Source organism: Salvelinus namaycush, chromosome 3 (assembly GCF_016432855.1).
Source record: "Salvelinus namaycush isolate Seneca chromosome 3, SaNama_1.0, whole genome shotgun sequence".
NCBI classification, from domain to species: Eukaryota; Metazoa; Chordata; class Actinopteri; order Salmoniformes; family Salmonidae; genus Salvelinus; species Salvelinus namaycush.
In genome coordinates this window covers 73,806,580-73,825,777 of record NC_052309.1, presented here as the reverse complement: position 1 = coordinate 73,825,777, position 19,198 = coordinate 73,806,580, and the positions used below count along the sequence as shown (strand labels likewise).

General features: G+C 41.8%; 1 protein-coding gene across 2 annotated transcripts; it reads right to left on the bottom strand.

Moving 5' to 3' along the window:
• Positions 1-302: 302 nt before the first annotated feature.
• LOC120037914 (probable ATP-dependent RNA helicase DDX17) lies at positions 303-18,096 on the bottom strand. 2 transcript variants are annotated; one of them, XM_038983884.1, is made up of 13 exons: positions 17,625-18,096; positions 14,388-14,544; positions 13,984-14,080; positions 13,662-13,795; positions 13,026-13,091; positions 12,751-12,892; positions 12,454-12,614; positions 5,902-6,074; positions 5,635-5,745; positions 5,415-5,476; positions 5,232-5,291; positions 1,991-2,218; positions 303-1,790 (listed from the first exon to the last, which is right to left on the bottom strand). In XM_038983884.1, exons 1-13 carry the CDS (start codon positions 17,678-17,680, stop codon positions 1,348-1,350), a joined length of 1,890 nt encoding a protein of 629 aa, XP_038839812.1. In that variant the 5' UTR covers positions 17,681-18,096; the 3' UTR covers positions 303-1,347. The 2 variants fall into 2 exon arrangements, with proteins under 2 accessions (XP_038839812.1, XP_038839807.1); XM_038983879.1 differs by having other exon boundaries at positions 5,232-5,476.
• Between the last annotated feature and the right edge of the window lie 1,102 nt (positions 18,097-19,198).

The window sequence follows — 19,198 nt, the reverse complement described above, 5'->3', positions numbered from 1 at the left end:
ATGAGTCTTTTACTCCTCGCTGTTTTAAAGATGAATGTCTGTCAAATTGTCTTGCTGAATCACTCTTTCCTCAAAGGCTTGAGTCTCCCAAGCACATTCCACCAGGCATCTCCAATACAACTCTGTAAATATTGGAACTTATGTACATTTGCAAAGAGAACATTATTGAAAATATGTATTAAGATGTAGGAGTCTGACAATCTTAACCAAGCTCATTCACACAATGGTAGTTAAGAGCACTAGTTGGAGCACCATCAATACCTCACCTAGTGGAGTACAGAAACAAAATGTTAAGACACACGTAACATTCAAAAGCTTTATTGAAACCTGAAAAACAAAACCAGACAGTAAAAAAGTGATTTTACAGGTCGGTCTTGTCTACATACTAGAATGATTCAACTACAGATGGAAAGGACAGAGAAGCAGCAAAGCACAAACCTATACATCCCTACACTAGGAAGAAACAAGCATAGTTCAATAGAGAAACAATATCCCAAGACCATGAAATTATATGGTTCAGCTACCGAGGGGTTGGAAAGATCCCACAAAATAAACAATTAAAATAATGTAACCTACATAAGTCGAATAACTACCTCATGTCAGGACATGTCTATACATATTTCAAAATACTGTCCTGGAACTGAATTACTGATCACCTTTTAAGAGAGAAATTCTAAATGGGAAAATAATCACTTATGTACAAACTAACTAAAGCTGAAAAACCAAAAGCGCAATATCTGAATGAGCTGAGAAAAAAAGTTGTCGAGAAACGGTAGCACCTGCCTCATACACCGAAAGGCAAAAATAGCACATTAGTTCACTATACTAAGAAAGCCAGTTTGTACAATGAAATAACCTTTACGTTTGACAATATGCTGAAAAAGTTAACTGTTGACAGCACTGGATATGCATTTTGTGGGAAAAGCAACATGAAACAAATTAGACGGCACCTCAATGAAAATGCTTTCATCACCTACAAATGTATAAGTATTACATTTCAGCACAAGTGTATTCCACTTCAATTGTGGTCTAACTACTCAAAGGACAATCTGCATTTGTACAGTTATTTTAATGCTTAAAAAAATCCTTTCAAAGCACTGATGTCAAACTACTTGTTAGTCAGGCAAGTTCATTATTGGAATGTTGAATGACCACAACAAATCGGCTGACTTTATTTTTAATGCTCACCAATCTAACAAACACCTCTGGATTCATGTCAGCTAAGGCCAAGATTTCAAGCACAGTATTCCAGAATCTCAAAACCAGACAATCTAAATCCTAACACAACTGACTTTTCTGGTTGATGTTGGGGATTGTATGCATGTGTGGTGAGGGCTAGCCCCAGCTTTACTTCCTCTGTGAGGTTGGAGGAGGTGGGGGAGCAAACTGGAAGGGCGAGTGCCCCATTAATCCCATCATGGGCTGGGCTGGGGTAAACTTCTGGGCCATGAGGGGCTGTGGCCCTGAGGGGGGTGGAGGGGGCTGACTGGACCTGCTGACTGAACCAAACTGACCCACTGACTGATCTTGGCCCCCATTGCTGCTCCCGGACTTGTACTGGCTGCTCCCGCTCTGGTACTGGTTGTAGGAGGAGCAGGAGCTGCGGCTGTCCCTCCTGTCCCTGTAGGAAGAGGACGACCTGTCCCCGGCGCGGCTGCTTCCCGTGCCGCTGCTGCTCCCCCGGCTGTCCTTGCTGCCTACGGTGCGCATGCGCCGGTTGCACTCATCCTGATACATCAGGTTGGGGTTGTTGGCGTTGGAGCCGTTGCCACGGAAACGTGACCTGCCTCCTGCATTCCAAAGAGAGAAGATGAAGTCTGTTATAAAATTCTGCAAATACCTGGACACACACTGTAAAAAACTAGCTTGTTCAACGTACAATGAAGAAACCTCAAGTCAACAGCCCACTGTCAATCACTTCAAAAAAATCTAGAGGGGTAACTCTTTCCCCCCAGACATTTCCCTTGAAGGCTCTCCCTCATTCTCCCACCTCCTCCACGGCCAGTGTTGACCAGTTGCAGCAGCTTGGGGTTTATGGCCTGCCGGGCCTCCTCTAGGACACGGATGAGCTCACGGGCCTGACGAATGTTGCCCGGGGTGAAGAATGTGTAGGCCGTACCCTTGTTGGTGCTACGGGCCGTACGGCCGATACGGTGGATGTAGTCCTCAGAGGAGTTTGGATAGTCATAATTGATGACAAATTTGACATCCTCCACATCTTGGGTTAGAGGTTGGGTAGGGAGGGTTAGTCAATGGGGAGGGAAAAGAGACAAGGACAAGTTAGGAAAAGCAGCATTGATTGATAGAAACATTTCACAACAATATGCCACCTGTGGAAAGGTCAGGGAGATGTTTGCTTTGTGCACCAAGCAAAACTAGAAATGTACTTGGTACAGACAATACCCATAAGACACAGATCTAACTCTGAAACCTCACTTACCTGTCTAGTGAACAATGTAATCGGTACATAATGCAGAAACACTTAAATCCTACTTACACCAACATAACTACAATACTGTCAATATTATTTGTTAACCAATACACTATGTACCTTGAAAAATACAATGGGCTCCTCAGTATTCCAGCCTCTATATATTTCAAATGCGTTTGGTCAAGCACTGAATATACCGCTTCTTCGTGACCAAAATGTTACAATAACAGCCAATCAATACCAGATAGACTAAATAATGACAAATATGGTTTGAACATACCCATTTTGAGTGGGGCTGAAACTCCAAATAAATAAATGGGGTACATCTGTATCCATTGACAAAACGGGCAACGGTAAGATTTCTTTAAAGGGTGGAATTTAACTTTTTTTTTAAAGTCTGTTTCTCATTACAGTTGACATAGGGCTCTGAAAACACTGCTGTGGGTTAAAAATGTCTCTTTCCTACGGACCGATGAGGTGGATGTGAACAGGGAAGGTGGGGTGAGGTACTTACCCCGTATTAGAGATGACTTACAAGGTTAGCGCCCTCTGTCCCCCCCTGACCAGTCCTGGGAGGTCTGTAGGGGTAGGAGAGTGAGGAGGACAACATGGGTCCTCCCCCCTCCCATCACTCCTCCACACATCCCTCCCAACTGGAGTGGCAGAGCCAGAACCCAGGCTGGACTGGGTCTGACACCACACCCTTGCTCTGCCTCTTCACGTCATCAGGAGCATGAATAGGGGAAATTGGGCTACTGTTTCTGTACTGTTGGGTACTTCAATGTGACTTCAGGGGTCTAAATATGGACTTACTGTAACTACCTGTATGGTAAGCATCCTCTCCTGTTTCTAGCGAATACCTGTGTTTAATTCTAGTTTGGGGGATATTTTCTGGGGTTATTGTTGAGATTATCCAAGGTCTTTGGTAGAAATCTGTTCAGAGGAGACAAATGGAAGAGACCCAGGGAAGTCCCCCCCGAGTCCTTCCCAGACTGACAGCGTGTCCAGGAGCCCAGGGGTTCAAGTGCAGTAACAAGAAACAGACACTGGGGTGGTGATGTGGAGGTAAAATACTCAACATTAAGGGACTTTGCCAGGGAACATGAGCATTTGTAGAGGGGCGAATATACAGATGTTGTCAGGACATGATTCTGACTGGGGTTTGCTGAGCGCAGGTAGAACGTTTCCATTTTTCTGAATCTACAGGTCTGGGTTGTCTTTGCATGATGCACACAAAGAGTCATTTGATATTTGAAGTAAAGAGATGAAAGCATGAAAGATTTGGGAAGAAGGCCAAGGGATCACATGACCAAGGTCAGAATAAGCATAGGGCGAGGTAGAAAGAGAATGTATCTCTAAACAGTGGACTATAAACGGGTAAATGGACAGTGTAAAGTGTGAGAGATTAAGGGGTGGGCAGAGAGAAGGAGGGATAGACAGAGAGAGGGGGATATATATAGAGGCTCCTTCAGGCCAGGACTCCTGCCAGCCAGGACCAGACATGACGCCTGCAGAGGGAGAGGCCGGCACAGCCAGTGGTGGGGGTGTCAGGCTGCATAGTGGGCTGCAGGAGCAGTTTAGAGGGGAGCCTCCAGCAAAGCGACAAATACTTGGCCTGCCGCCTTTTCCTGTCTTCTTGTAACGCACCACTGTATCTATTAACCTCTGGGGAAATGATTTGTCTACATTTAAGACTAGCTATACTCTATGGTAGAATTACTTGAAGAATGTTTCTGGTAGCTATACTGTATGGTAGAATTACTTGAAGAATGTTTCTGGCAAACTACTTATCAATCAATTGATCTCCAATGATGCCAAACCTCATTTAGTATCTTCAAAGATGTCTAACTAGGGCTTTTTGAAAACGCTCCATATTAGCAAAGGGAATGGAGAAATCCTCTGAAAACGTTAAAACTGTTTAGTGAAACAAACCTGCTTAGCATTGTGTAGCTATATTAGTGTAATTTATGAAAGGAACTACATATGGTGCGTTACTGTTGCAGGCTGATGGCATAGCTTGTGGTAGGCCGCTCCCCTCTTGGCCCTCTGAGCTGATCGCCCCAGTTTAAAATTTGGAATCCCAGCAGTTTTTTTTTAGGGGTCTGTTCTGGGTTTTCTGAGAGATGTCTATGTCTGGGATTGATAAATCAGGCCTTCTCTCCCCTGTGTTTCTCTCCGCAACTCAGGCTCGATTAGTCATGCCTAGGTCCGGCTGCAGGCTCCAGTGGGCCTGTGCGCTTCTAGTGCCGGAAGAGACTTGGAAACAAAACAAAAACAAAATGAAAAAATAAATGAACACAGAAACAAAACAAAATTTGGTTATAAAAATTGATTGCCATAAGGGGGTGCATCACTCTCCATACCCATTATTTTAAGTTAATACTTCACACACTGACAAAAGGCTCAAATTACTATATGTTTTTAGATCTACTCAATGGTTGGATTTTTCCATTAGTCAAGGGACCTGGCATTCCACAAAGAAAAATTAGTTCCAGAAATAAGGCATACTTCTTAAATACATACTCTGTATCTAAGAAGTACTACTGACAAGAAAGCCACACTTCATATTAAACAAAGTGGCAACAGTACTCACAGAAATCTGCTTCAATGTGTTTTGTGGAGGTCATTTCATGAATTCAATACATCTATACATTTCTTGGGTTTCTTACATGCAATGAGGCTAGTATACTGTACATCTAAGCACAATTAGGTGTACTACTCATAGCCCATTGAGGGAATATGTCTGTGTTTGTATTCATGCCGAGGGACTGTGCTTTAATTCTGAACACACAGTACATACCCAAACCACGTGAGGCCACATCAGTAGCAATAAGAATAGGAGCCTTGCCACTACGGAACTCTATAGGAGAGAGGAAATGCCAAGAGATCAGCTGAGGAACACAAAGGAAGGCGTCACGACAACAACCAATACCGATTAGCCCTATACTAGCCCATATAATACACCTAATAAACCACGTCTTACCTGTCAGCACCCAGTCTCTCTCTGGCTGAGTCTTGTCACCATGGATACACATCGTTGGCCACCTGAGGAGCAAATCAACTTGTTAGCTTGATGATCAGAGAACTGGGAATTGTTATGAAGTAGTACAACCCAATGACCAGAAGTATTTTATATTCAATAAAATCAATTAATTACTCCCAGTGTGTGTGTGTGTGTGTGTTCCTTTCCCTCCCTCGCTCACCCATCGCGTCTCATTCTGCGGGTCAGATCGTCACAGCGTTTCTTGGTCTCCACAAAGATGATGGTCTTGTTCTCCTTCTCAGCCATGATCTCCTCCATCAGCTGGAGCAGCCTGGGGAGAAGGAGAGTGAACATGTTAGCCAATGAAAGCTCTTTGAAGAGTTAGTTACATCGGTCTACGACCAAGCCTCATCAGTTTAGATCAACACAGTCCCATTCACTAACGCTAATGTTTCAGTGGAGTAGAGTGAACAAGTATTAGCCTCACTTGTTGTCCTTCTCACTCTCCATGCACACGTCCACAATCTGCAGGATGTTGTGGTTGGCGCTCAGCTCCAGGGCTCCCACGTTGATCTGGACATAGTCCTTCAGGAAGTCCTCTGCTAGCTGCCGCACGTCCTTGGGCCAGGTGGCACTCCACATCAGGGTCTGCCTGTCAGGCTGGGATGAGAGCAGCATTAGAAACTCTTGATAAAAAACACAAGCACATTTTGCAGTAGCTAGCAGCAGTATCAGATGTTTTATTACAGTATAGCAGCAGTTTGGGAATATAGACTAGAAACCACTAGCCATTTGGAATAAAGAATTTGTAGTAGTCCATCTACTGAAATATACACTGAGTGTACAAAAAATTAGGAACACCATTCCTAATATTGAGTGGCAACCCTTTTGCCCTCAGAACAGCCACAATTCATCGGGGCATGGACTCAAGGTGTCGAAAGCGGTCCACAGGGAATCTAATGTGTCAAGTTGGCTGGATGTCCTTTGGGTGGTGGATCATTCTTGATAGACACGGGAAACGGTTGAGCGTGAAAAACTCTGCAGCGTTGCAATTCTTGACATACTCAAACCGGTGCGCCTGGCACCTACTACCATACCCCGTTCAAAGGCACTTAAATATTTTGTCTTGTCCATTCACCCTCTGAATGGTACACATACACAATCCATGTCGCAATTGCCTCAAGGCTGAAAAATCCTTCTTAAACCTGTCGCCTCCCATTCATCTACATTGATTATAGTGGATGACATCAATAAAGGGTCATAGTTTTCACCTGGTCAGTCTATGTCATGGAAAGAGCACAGTCCATCACTGTAAGATGTGATACTGAAATTGTATATGGTTATATTATCTAAAAGATAATGGTGCAACACTAATAAATCTAATATTATTTTATAACAAATGCGCTTTCTCCCGCGTTGGATACAGTCGCTGTCCGCAGTTCTGAAACAATCTTCAGTGCGCTGTAGAATTGGCACCTTTCCCTTTGTTGCTATGTGCATAATAGCAAATTTAACCAGCATATTGGGATTGAGAACAACGCGGCAGAGGCAGCAGCAGCAGCAACGAGGAAACAGCCATAACCTGATTGTCTAAGAAAATTGAGGAAACCCCAACTTAATTAGGTCTATAATCAATAGCCTAACTGTTAAATGTGCCTGGCTTTATAAATCATCTGTACATATCTACAGAAATAAGACCGATCTTTATAAATCATCCGTACATATCTACAGAAATAAGACCGATCTTTATAAATCATCCGTACATATCTACAGAAATAAGACCGATCTTTATAAATCATCCGTACATATCTACAGAAATAAGACCGATCTTTATAAATCATCCGTACATATCTACAGAAATAAGACCGATCTTTATAAATCATCCGTACATATCTACAGAAATAAGACCAATCTTTATAAATCATCCGTACATATCTACAGAAATAAGACCAATCTTTATAAATCATCCGTACATATCTACAGAAATAAGACCGATCTTTATAAATCATCTGTACATATCTACAGAAATAAGACCGATCTTTATAAATCATCTGTACATATCTACAGAAATAAGACCGATCTTTATAAATCATCTGTACATATCTACAGAAATAAGACCGATCTTTATAAATCATCTGTACATATCTACAGAAATAAGACCGATCTTTATAAATCATCTGTACATATCTACAGAAATAAGACCAATCTTGCTTCTGTTGGAGTGTTTGTTTCATAGCCTAATGAATCCATGAGCACCAGGCTTCATGCAATGGCAAAATGTCGGATAAAGCAATTTCACAGATTTGGATGTTTTTAATCTTTGCTATGCTATAATAAAGGCGTTACATTTGTTTCCTGTTAGAACAGACTGGTATTACTTATTTATTTAGTGTTGTTTACACTGTTCCAAACAGAAAAATGTGATTGTAATCTCACAGCACCTGTTTGCCACACATAATATGCAAACAGCTCTCGCTCCTATACCCTTCTTCTTATTGATATTAGAATTATTAGTAATGTCGTTATCTTTAGTAGGCTTTGTATAACCACTATGGAGCTGTAGGCCTAAGAGTGGATCCTGTTTAGTCTCAATAGCTTAACTTACTGAGGCCTATATTTCAATATATTGGCTCCTGTATCAATCAATCATTCATTCATAACATCACACAGCATACGATACATTCATGTTTGAAATGCAATCAAACATTATAGTTTTCATATTAAATAACAAAGGAAGCTTTAAATAATTAGCCTAAACAATAAATAAAATGCAATTTACGAATGCATGAAACTGGTTTTAGTCTGCTGTAATAAAGGCTTTATATATTTTTTCCCCCGTTAGAACAGTTTCTGTTTACACTGTTCTAAGTGGTCAGAAAAGGTAATAATATTGTAATCTAACAGCAACTGTTATAACCGATTTATTGATGTGATTATCAAAGGCTATAGGTCAGGCCCTATTGGTCACATGCATGAGATGTTTACATGTTTCACTTATATCTTAGGGATCGGCGTCCCGTCAACGGGACAGTTGTAAATCATTCAGCGCCTTGTGTCACCATCGCAGATTTTAGAGAAACAACAAATGTCGGTACATATAAATGTCTTATATCGACTGAAAGCTTAAGTTCTTGTGAATATAACTGCATTGTCCAATTTACAGTAGCCATTACTGCGATAAAATGCCATGCTATTGTTTGAGGAGAGCGCCTAACAACAAAACACTTTTTTCACCACGATAGGTTTGATAAATTCACCTCTGAAGGTGAAATGTGTACTTACATTCTGAAATCTTGCTCTGATTTATCATCCAAAGGATCCCAGAGATAACATGAAGTGTCTGTCATTTTGTTAGATAAAATCCTTTTTCATATCCTGAAAAGGTCCATATAGCATGCACGATCGATTTTGTATTTCCACTCGTTCAATTTGCAAAGAAAGGAATCTGTGAAAATCTCACCCTAAACGTTGTTTCAACCAGTCAAATCGCGTTTGTATGTATTCCTCAGAGATCCTAGAACGTAACAAGACTTCACTATATCATTAGGGGTGTAGTATATCCTATAGGACACCATATTTGTTCACAGAGCGAGGCCTTCATGGCACGCCGATGACGCAGGCGGTCTTCACTTGAACGACTAACTTTGTCAAATAAGCACCAATCAGGGTCGAACCAAGCTAGCCAAATAGCCAATGAGTTGGGCTTTACGGGAGTATCCGGAAACCATGTATCTGTCGTAAAATGTAGCTACTAACCTTGTACGACAGCTTGCCTTTTCATTTTGGACAAAAATTATAATATTCAGAGTTATGAAGTTATGAAAACTGGTTGTTTTGCAAATGTTGAACTTATAATATGGCTACTTCTACTGGAAAAGCTAAATCAAAGTCCAAGTATACAGATTTGACGATATTCTTGCAGAAAAATGGAATATGAATGCAAATGTCTCCACGATTTGCCCAAATCTACCTGGGTGACTTCACACTAAATGTCATGTAGTTCGCTCATACGTCTGAAACTTTGCACATACACTGCTGCCATCTTGTGGACACCATCGGAATTACAACCAGAGTGATGGCTGGAACTGGGACCATTCTGTTGCATTTCAAAGATGGTGGTAGAAAAAAAACGATCATTTTTTTCTTTGTATTTTCTTCTACCAGATCTATTGTGTTATATTCTCCTACGTTCAATTCACATTTCCACAAACTTCAAAGTGTTTCCTTTCAAATGGTACCAAGAATAGGCATATCCTTGCTTCAGGGCCTGAGCTACAGGCAGTTAGATTTGGGTATGTCATTTAGGCAAACGTTTTAAAAAAGGGGGCTATTCTTAAGAGAGCGAGGGTTGAGGGAATGTTTTTCCAAAACAAATTAGGGATTTCGGTAACAGAACTTTTCGGTCAGAAACAAGTAAGAAACTAAAAGGCTGAAATTACATTACAGCTTCAGCACAGACAGCGCAATTAACACTTGCTGTGCTGTGGTGCCTTTTTGCTACGGTAGGGAGGAGAGCGAGACAACGTGCGCCAGTCCTGCATCTTAATTATTTAATTAAACAGTGTGCTTAAAGCATCAGAGAAGCTCAGTGCATACAGTGCCTTGCAAAAGTATTCATCCCCCTTGGCGTTTTTCCTATTTTGTTGCATTACAACCTGTAAATTAAATGGATTTTTATTTGGATTTCATGTAATGGACATACACAAAATAGTCCAAATTGGTGAAGTGAAAATAAGAACTTTCAAAAAAATACAAAACAGAAAAGTGGTGCGTGCATATGCATTCACCCCCTTTGCTATGAAGCCCCTAAATAAGATCTGGTGCAACCGATTACCTTCAGAAGTCACATAATTAGTTAAATAAAGTTCACCTGTGTGCAATCTAGGTGTCACATGATCTCAGTATATATATATATATATACCTGTTCTGAAAGGCTCCAGAGTCAACACCACTAAGCAAGGGGCACCACCAAGCAAGCAGCGCCATGAAGACCAAGGAGCTCTCTAAACAAGTCAGGGACAAAGTTGTGGAGAAGTACAGATCAGGGTTGGGTTATAAAAAAAGATCCGAAACTTTGAACATTCCACGGGGCACCGTTATGAAAAATTTGAACGAATACGGCACCACAACAAATCAAATCAAATTTTATTTGTCACATACACATGGTTAGCAGATGTTAATGCGAGTGTAGCGAAATGCTTGTGCTTCTAGTTCCGACAATGCAGTAATAACCAACGAGTAATCTAACCTAACAATTCCACAACTACTACCTTATACACACAAGTGTAAAGGGATAAAGAGTATGTACATAAAGATATATGAATGAGTGATGGTACAGAACGGCATAGGCAAGATGCAGTAGATGGTATAGAGTACAGTATATAGATATGAGATGAGTAATATAGGGTATATAAACATAAAGTGGCATAGTTTAAAGTGGCTAGTGATACATGTATTTCATAAAGATGGCAAGATGCAGTAGATGATATAGAGTACAGTATATACATATACATATGAGATGAGTAATGTAGGGTATGTAAACATTATATTAAGTGGCATTGTTTAAAGTGGCTAGTGATACATTTTTACATACATTTCCATCAATTCCCATTATTAAATTCCCATTATTAAAGTGGCTGGAGTTGAGTCAGTATGTTGGCAGCAGCCACTAAATGTTAGTGGTGGCTGTTTAACAGTCTGATGGCCTTGAGATAGAAGCTGTTTTTCAGTTTCTCGGTCCCTGAGAGACTGACAAACCTGCCAAAAGAGGGCTGCCCACCAAAACTCACAGACCAGGCAAGGAGGACATTAATCAGAGGCAACAAAGAGACCAAAGATAACCCTGAAGGGGCTGCAAAGCTCCACAGTGGAGATTGGAGTATCTGTCCATAAGGCCACTTTGAGCCGTACACTCCACAGAGCTGGGCTTTACAGAAGAGTGGCCAGAAAAAAGCCATTGCTTAAAGAAGAAAATAAGCAAACATGTTTGGTGTTCGCCAAAAGGCATGTGGGAGACTCCCCAAACATATGGAAGAAGGTATTCTGGTCAGATGAGACTAAAATTGAGCTTTTGGCCATCAAGGAAAACACTATGTCTGGCGCAAACCCAACACCGCTCATCACCCTGAGAACACCATCCCCACAGTGAAGCATGGTGGTGGCAGCATCATATTTTGGGGATGTTTTTCATCAGCAGGGACTGGGAAACTGGTCAGAATTGAAGGAATGATAGATGGCACTAAATACAGGGAAATTCTTGAGGGAAACCTGTTTCAGTCTTCCAGAGATTTGAGACTGGGACGGAGGTTCACCTTCCAGCAGGACAATGACCCTAAGCATACCGCTAAAGCCACACTCAAGTGGTTTAAGGGGAAACATTTAAATGTCTTGGAATGGTCTAGTCAAAGCCCAGACCCCAATCCAATTGAGAATCTGTGGTATGACTTAAAGATTGCTGTACACCAGAGGAACCCATCCAACTTGAAGGAGCTGGTGCAGTTTTGCCTTGAAGGGCAAAAATCCCAGTGGCTAGATGTGCCAAGCTTATAGAGACATACCCTAAGAGACTTGCAGCTGTAATTGCTGCAAAAGGTTGTTCTACAAAGTATTGACTTTGTGAATAGTTATGCACGCTAAAGTTCAGTTTTTTTGTCTTATTTCTTGTTTCACAATAAAACATATTTTGCAAGTGGTAAGAATGTTGTGTAAATCAAGTGACACAAACCCCCCAAAAATCTATTTTAATTCCAGGTTGTAAGGCAACAAAATAGGAAAAATGCCAAGGGGGGTGAATACTTTTGCAAGCCACTGTATGTAGTTGATTTTATTCAAACCCATAGTGTCTATATATGGAAAAATAAGTTTAAACATTTCGTCAACCAATATTTGTTTTTTGTGAGGGACAGCCCTACTCAGTGTATATGGTCTTAGGCAGGCCTGAAATGTGTCAATGTGTATCTAATGCACTGGAAAGAGATAAGGTAATAACAGCTGTAAAATGAGTGTCACTTTGCTTGAGTGACTAGAGAACCCTGCTCACCCTAATCTGGTCAACAATCTTGCGGATCTGTGGCTCAAAGCCCATGTCCAGCATTCTGTCAGCCTCGTCCAGCACCAAGTAGGTGCAGCGCCGTAGGTTGGTCTTCCCTGCCTCCAGGAAGTCAATGAGACGACCCGGGGTGGCGATGCAGATCTCAACACCTGGGAGGGAGAAAGAGAGCAGGGTAGGTTTCTCTGGTTTAGACAGACATGCGTAATGGAAAAGAGTATGGATTTTCTTCAGCGTATAGGTTATAATGACTAGTGTGTATGCCTTTTTCCAGAGGAGCCTCCTTACCTCTCTCCAGGTCACGGATCTGGGGTCCCTTGGGCGCTCCCCCGTAAACACAGGTGCTCTTGATGCGTGATGACTTGCCATATTCATGAGCAACTTGCTGAACCTGCTGGGCCAGCTCTCGAGTTGGTGCCAGAACCAAACACTGCACAGAGACAGGACAGGGATAGAAAAAAAACACTCCCTGAATAAAATACATTTTGGAAGTGGCTGATATCCAAACATATGAACAATTATAGGAAACATGCTGTAAGATTCATCCAAAATGGATTACTTACGATTGGTCCATCTCCTCTTTCTAGGTAGGGCTGGTGGTTAATGTGCACAATGGCAGGCAGGAGATACTGAGGAGATACAACAACAAGGTGATAAACACCTCACATCAAGCAGGAGAGATTAATAATAGAAGGAAGTAGAGCCCGATCAATTCCACTATATCCAATATTCAATGAATAGGATGAAAAAAGGGACACTTGTGGACATTCTCATGATGTGCCATTACTGTCACCATGTAAGACATAACATTTGCAGCATATTTCTTAGACAATTGCTCTTTTGGATGGCCATTTCTGAAAAGTCAGTGTGGAAAATGTTCAAATGAATTTGTTCACTGTAAAACAGTATATCTGCAGGTATATCATATTGGTACGTTTTGTCCCCCTCAAAAAATCTGAATCGACCCCCAAAAACACATATCGGTCAGGCTCTAGAAGGAAGACAAGATAACTGAGAATATTGTATGGCAGTCAACACAGGGGTATGTGTAAAAATGGGCAGAAAGACAAATTAATAAAAATGTCTACAGATATGAACAGTGTGCATGCGGCTATTGTTCCTAAGTGTTGCTGTAACTTTTTGTTCATCCTGTTCTGTTCTTGTGAATGTATGATGACGGAGCTACAGCTGCATCTCACCGATAAGGTTTTCCCAGAACCTGTCTGTGCGATGCCCACCATGTCCCTGCCACTCAGGGCCAGAGGGAAGCCTTGTGCCTGGATAGCTGTGGGCTCCTTAAAGTTCTGCTGTATCAGCACATCCATCACATACTCTGGGTGAAGTGGATAAGAACATCTTATAAGCATAACTAAATAACTATAAATTGCATTGGTTAACAAAACTAAGGTTCAATTGGCCACATTACCTGCCAGAATAGATGTTTCCCAGAGGTGAAAACGATATGCATATTCACAATGACACCAGGGCAGTTCAGTTGTACTGAAAAGTGTTTGTACTTACGAGGAAAATGGGCCTGGGAGAAGCTACTGACAGGTTTCAGGCAGCCTGACCCCCTGATAGTGATCTCCTTCTTCCTGCGAAACTCCTCCAAGTCATACTGAAAGACAGAAAACAATATCTGAGACAATAAGAAAAAAATAATAACTGTCCACCAATAGTGTCATGGGTGGCACATCTGGCAACAACTGCAGACTAAGTCAATAAGAGTGTAGGGCAGCGCTGTTCAATCTTTGTGGAGACCAAGACTGTGCAGACTGCCCAGCACAAATAAACCAGATTCACTAAACATCAAACCCTTGATTAGTTGAATCAGATGTCATAGTAGGCCTACTGGAATGTGCTTTAAGAAATGCACACACACCTGTGGTTCTCCATGACTGAAGCACACTGGTGTGGGGCAATACCTGGCTCATGCGCTGGATATCTGGATGTTCATTGTAAAGGTTCTTCTCAAACTTTGGAAGCTCGTTTAGGTCCCATTTCTTCTTGCGCAAACGCTCCCCTGGGTTCCCAAACTTCTTGTTGGGAGGGGGACCTCTGCTAGACCCAAAACGAGGACTCCTAACAAGATGACAAGCACATAGATTAGTATTTGATTACCTCAAGCGAGACTCACTGTATACAACATTTGCCAAGGACAGAAAGAATTGGAGGGATCACATTTTGTCTATTGGTCCCAGAGGGTATGAAGAGGATTACATAGCTAGCTAGCTAAGTAGCTGGTCTTTAGAAATTCATTGTAGCTATCCATCTTTGGTTAGATATTCTTGTTAGCTAAAGTGAATAGAGATATAGCTATCTTGACTGGAAACACAATGCTGAATTGTATTGAATTCTACATTGGGCAAAAATGTGAGTTTGGATCAGGAAAGTTTCCACTCACAACCTCTACAAACCAGTATGTTGAATAAAATGACATTGAAACATACTCTACCGGTTACCACTGTTGGTCCTTTTTACAGTGGGAATGCAAGACAATATACAGTGCATTTGGAAAGTATTCAGACCCCTTTATTTTGTTACGTTACAGCCTTATTCTAAAATCAATCTACACACAATAGCCAATATTGACAAAGAGAAAACTGTTTTTTTTTTAAATGTTTGCTAATTTAGAAAAAATAAAAAACAGAAACACCTAATTTATATAAGCAATTAGACCCTTTGCTATGACACTCAAAACTGAGCTCAGGTCAAATCAAATGTTATTTGTCACATGCACCGAATACAACAGGTGTAGACCTTTCAGTGAAATGCTTACTTACAAGCCCTTAACCAACAACGCAGTTTAAAGAATATACCTAAAAAAAGTAAGAGATAAGAATAACTAATAATTAAAGAGCAGCAGTAAAATAACAATAGCGGGGCTACATACAGGGGGTACCGGTACAGAGTCAATGTGCGGGGGCACCGGTTAGTCAAGGTAATTGATGTAATATGTACATGTAGGTAGAGTTATTAAAGTGACTATGCATAGATAGTAACAGAGAGTAGCAGCAGCATAGGGGGGGGGGGGGGGGGGGGGGCAATGCAAATAACAGGATGCAAATGGCTACCCAGTCTTCCATTGATCATCCTTGAGATGTTTCTACAACTTGATTGGAGTCCACCTGTGGAAAAATTCAATTGATTGGACATGATCTGAAAATGCACACAGAAAGGCACACATCTGTCTTTCCAAGGTCCCACAGTTGACAGTGCATGTAAGAGTAAAAAACAATCCATGAGGTTGAAGGAAATGTCCGTAGAGCTCCGAGACAGGATTGTGTTGGGGCACAGATCTGGGGAAGGGTACCAAAACATTCCTGCAGCATTGAAGGTACCCAAGAACACAGTGGCCTCCATCATTCTTAAATGGAATAAGTTTAGAACCACCAAGACTGTTCCTAGAGCTGGGCGCCCAGGCCAAACTGAGCAATCGGGGGAGAAGAGCCTTGGTCAGGGAGGTGACCAAGAACACAATAGTCACTGACAGAGCTCCAGAGTTCCTCTGTGGAGATGAGAGAACCTTCCAGAACGACAACCATCTCTGCAGCACTCCACCAATCAGACATTTATGGTAGTGGCCAGACAGAAGCCACTCCTCAGTAAAAGGCACATGACAGCCCGCTTAGTTTGCCAAAAGGCACCTAAAGGACGCAGACCATGAGAAACAAGATTCTCTGGTCTGATGAATCCAACATTGAACTCTTTGGCCTGAATGCCAAGCGTCGGGTCTGGATGAAACCTGGCACCATCCCTACGGTGAAGCATGGTCGTGGCAACATCCTGCTGCGGGAATGTTCTTCAGTGGCAGGGACTGGGAGACTAGTCAGGATCAAGGGAAAGATGAACGGAGCAAAGTACAGAGAGATCCTTGATTTAAACCTGCTCCAGAGCACTCAGGACCTCAGACTGGGGCGAAGGTTCACCTTCCAACAAGACAACGACCCTGAGCACACAGCCAAGACAACGCAGGAGTGGCTTCAGGACAAGTCTCTGAATGTCCTTGAGTGGCCCAGCCAGAGCCCAGACTTGAACCCGATCAAACATCTCCGGAGAGACCTAAAAATAGCTGTGCAGAGACGCTCCCCATCCAACCCGACAAAGCTTGAGAGGATCTGCAGAGAAGAATGGGACAAACTCCCCAAATACAGGTGTGCCAAGCTTGTAGCGTCATACCCAAGAAGACTTGAGGTTGTAATCACTGCCAAAGGTGCTTTACCAAAGTACTGAGTAAAGGGTCTGAATACTTATGTAAATGTAATATAACTTTTTATATACATTTGCAATAAATTCAAAACCTGTTTTTGCGTTGTCATTATGGGGTATTGTGTGTTGATTGATAAGGGGAAACAAACAATTTAATCCATTTTAGAACAAGGCTGTAACATAACAAAATGTGGAAAAGGTCAAGGGGTTGGAATACTTCCCGAATGCACTGTACCCACAGTAAAGTATAATAAAATCACCTTATCAAAACGCATGCAGATTTATATCACCTGTAACGTGCTCAGAACCATGTATCCTTGCATGGCGTGCATGTGTAACTGGTGTGAAATTGCTAGCTTACATTGGTGCCATGACCCGGATCACTGGTTGATGAGGGAAAAAAGGTCAAAAGGGGAGTGAGTGTAACCGGTGTGAAATGGCTAGCTAGTTAGTGGGGTATGTGCTAATAGCGTTTCAATCGGTGACATCACTCGCTCTGAGACCTTGAAGTAGTTGTTTCCCTTGATCTCCAAGGGCCGTGGCTTTTGTGGAATGATGCTTCGTGGGAGGCAGTTGTTGATGTGTGCAGAGGGTCCCTGGTTCGAGCCCAGGTAGGGGCGAGGAGAAGGATGGAAGCAACACTGTTACGCATGTTTTTTCATCTTGTGCCCATGCTTCAGTTAATATAAATCTGAACGACCTACCAACGCTTTGAAAAGTTTAATTAATTAGCGTATGTTGTCCTGTGGATATATTGTCGACTCTCACATTCCTACCTGCAAAAGAACCAACCGGTAAAGTAAGTTAAAATATAATTTCATTCAACATTCTGGCTTGCAGAGGTCGTATGGGGAAACTTTACTGATTCAAACGCAAATTTATGCCGACGTAGGAATCAATGCAATTAATCTTCGGGTTTCCAGGTAAATAGCTAAGTTAGCTGCCTGACTTACCCCCTGTCGCGACCACGGTCCCTGTCCCGATCTCCATACGACGAACCGCCCCTCATTTTAAAAACCACTTGACTTCTACCTAGCTAGTTCGTTGGCTAAATATATATATATATAAAACAATATGTTTATCCGCTGGAACAGTGGCAAGTTTTTGCAGGCAAGCCTTAGATTCTCGCGTTCAAAACGGCAAGCTATCAACGTTACAGTAACTCTAGCTAGTTAAGGCCCTTATTGTCTTAACATTAGGGGGCTAGCTATACAAAATTGTAAATCTGAGTCTAAATTAGTCTAAATATTATTGAACGAACGTGTATAAAGTGTTATTTCGACAAATGAACAAGTAGCTAGTTTTGTTTTTACTACAAATCAACGCAAACAGGTGGTAGCTAAACTGCAGCCAAATATTTATATACGCTGCAGCGAGTGTTATTGTTATTAACTTAAGCTAGCTAGAGTTCTTCTTCTATGGTATTACGGCGGTCCACAAACAACGTTAGAGGAGCATGCCTCCACCTACTGGATGGGGTGAAAACTGATAAGCTTTAACGCAAAAATAATAGGGAGAAGGGAAAGGTGAAAAAATATACTTATAATATTCAAATGTAAATAAAACAAACTGTACTCCTTCAGTCAGATTCAAATGTATATTTAGATCCCTACAAAGGTTCAGTATATTCATTCAGTATTCCCTGTAACATTTTGGCTGTAGTCCTGGAGATCCAGAAATATGTTTGCCATCGTCACAATGAAGTCTAGTTTCTTCGAATGTTATATATATTTTTTAAATTAGTTTGTCCAGTGCAATTTGCACAATAGACGCAACAAAGTCCACCTTCTTCACTGTTAGTGTTTCGGGATCCTTCTCCTAAACTGCATTCACTGCAGGCTGTGGGGCATCCACTGCCATCTCATCTCCACTCGCTCTTTCAGCTATTTTCACTGCCTCCACATAGGAGACCTCCTGGATAGTCCTGATCCTAGCTACTGCGACCTCCTTCATCCTTACAGGGCACTCCAGGAACATGGGAACGTGATTCCCATCACAATTACAGCAATGTGCTTCATCTGACTCTTCAACTACAACATATTTATTCCTTCGACAAACACTTGCCATGTGTCAATTTTTTTAACAATTGTAACACTGTAGCAGCTTCTGTAGATACAGTCTCACCGCATGTTTCACATATCCAAGTTTTACATGAGTTGGGAGAAATGCTTGATCAAAAGACAATAATAACAATAGGCTTTCCTTTCTTTCAATCTATCAGTCGACGTGCGTCTACCACTTCAGGTGTCCTACTCGGAAAATCCTAGCTTTCCACATCATACGTTGATAGTTTGTTGAGCCACAGCGCTTCCTCCCTTTGTTCTTGTGACACACACAAAATCAACAACATACCACTTCTGGTCCCTCTGACCGACTCCACTTTTTCCAATGCGTCCTTTACCATCGTTGAGACCACAAACAGGTTACCAAAAAACATCCTTGCTGGTGAAACGCACTCCAACAATAAATGTATCTTAATTTCCAACTAGCCCTTTTAGCTCCATTCTTCTTTCTCACCGTTGTCCAC

Excerpts from the sequence above, each read along its gene's own strand:
- LOC120037914 (XM_038983879.1), bottom strand. The coding sequence starts at position 17,680 with ATGAGGGGCGGTTCGTCGTATGGAGATCGGGACAGGGACCGTGGTCGC. Across the intron at positions 14,545-17,624 it reads GACCGTGGTCGCGACAGGGG|GAGTCCTCGTTTTGGGTCTA; the intron begins GTAAGTCAGGCA and ends TCATCTTGTTAG. Across the intron at positions 13,796-13,983 it reads CTCCCAGGCCCATTTTCCTC|AGTATGTGATGGATGTGCTG; the intron begins GTAAGTACAAAC and ends CACTTCACCCAG.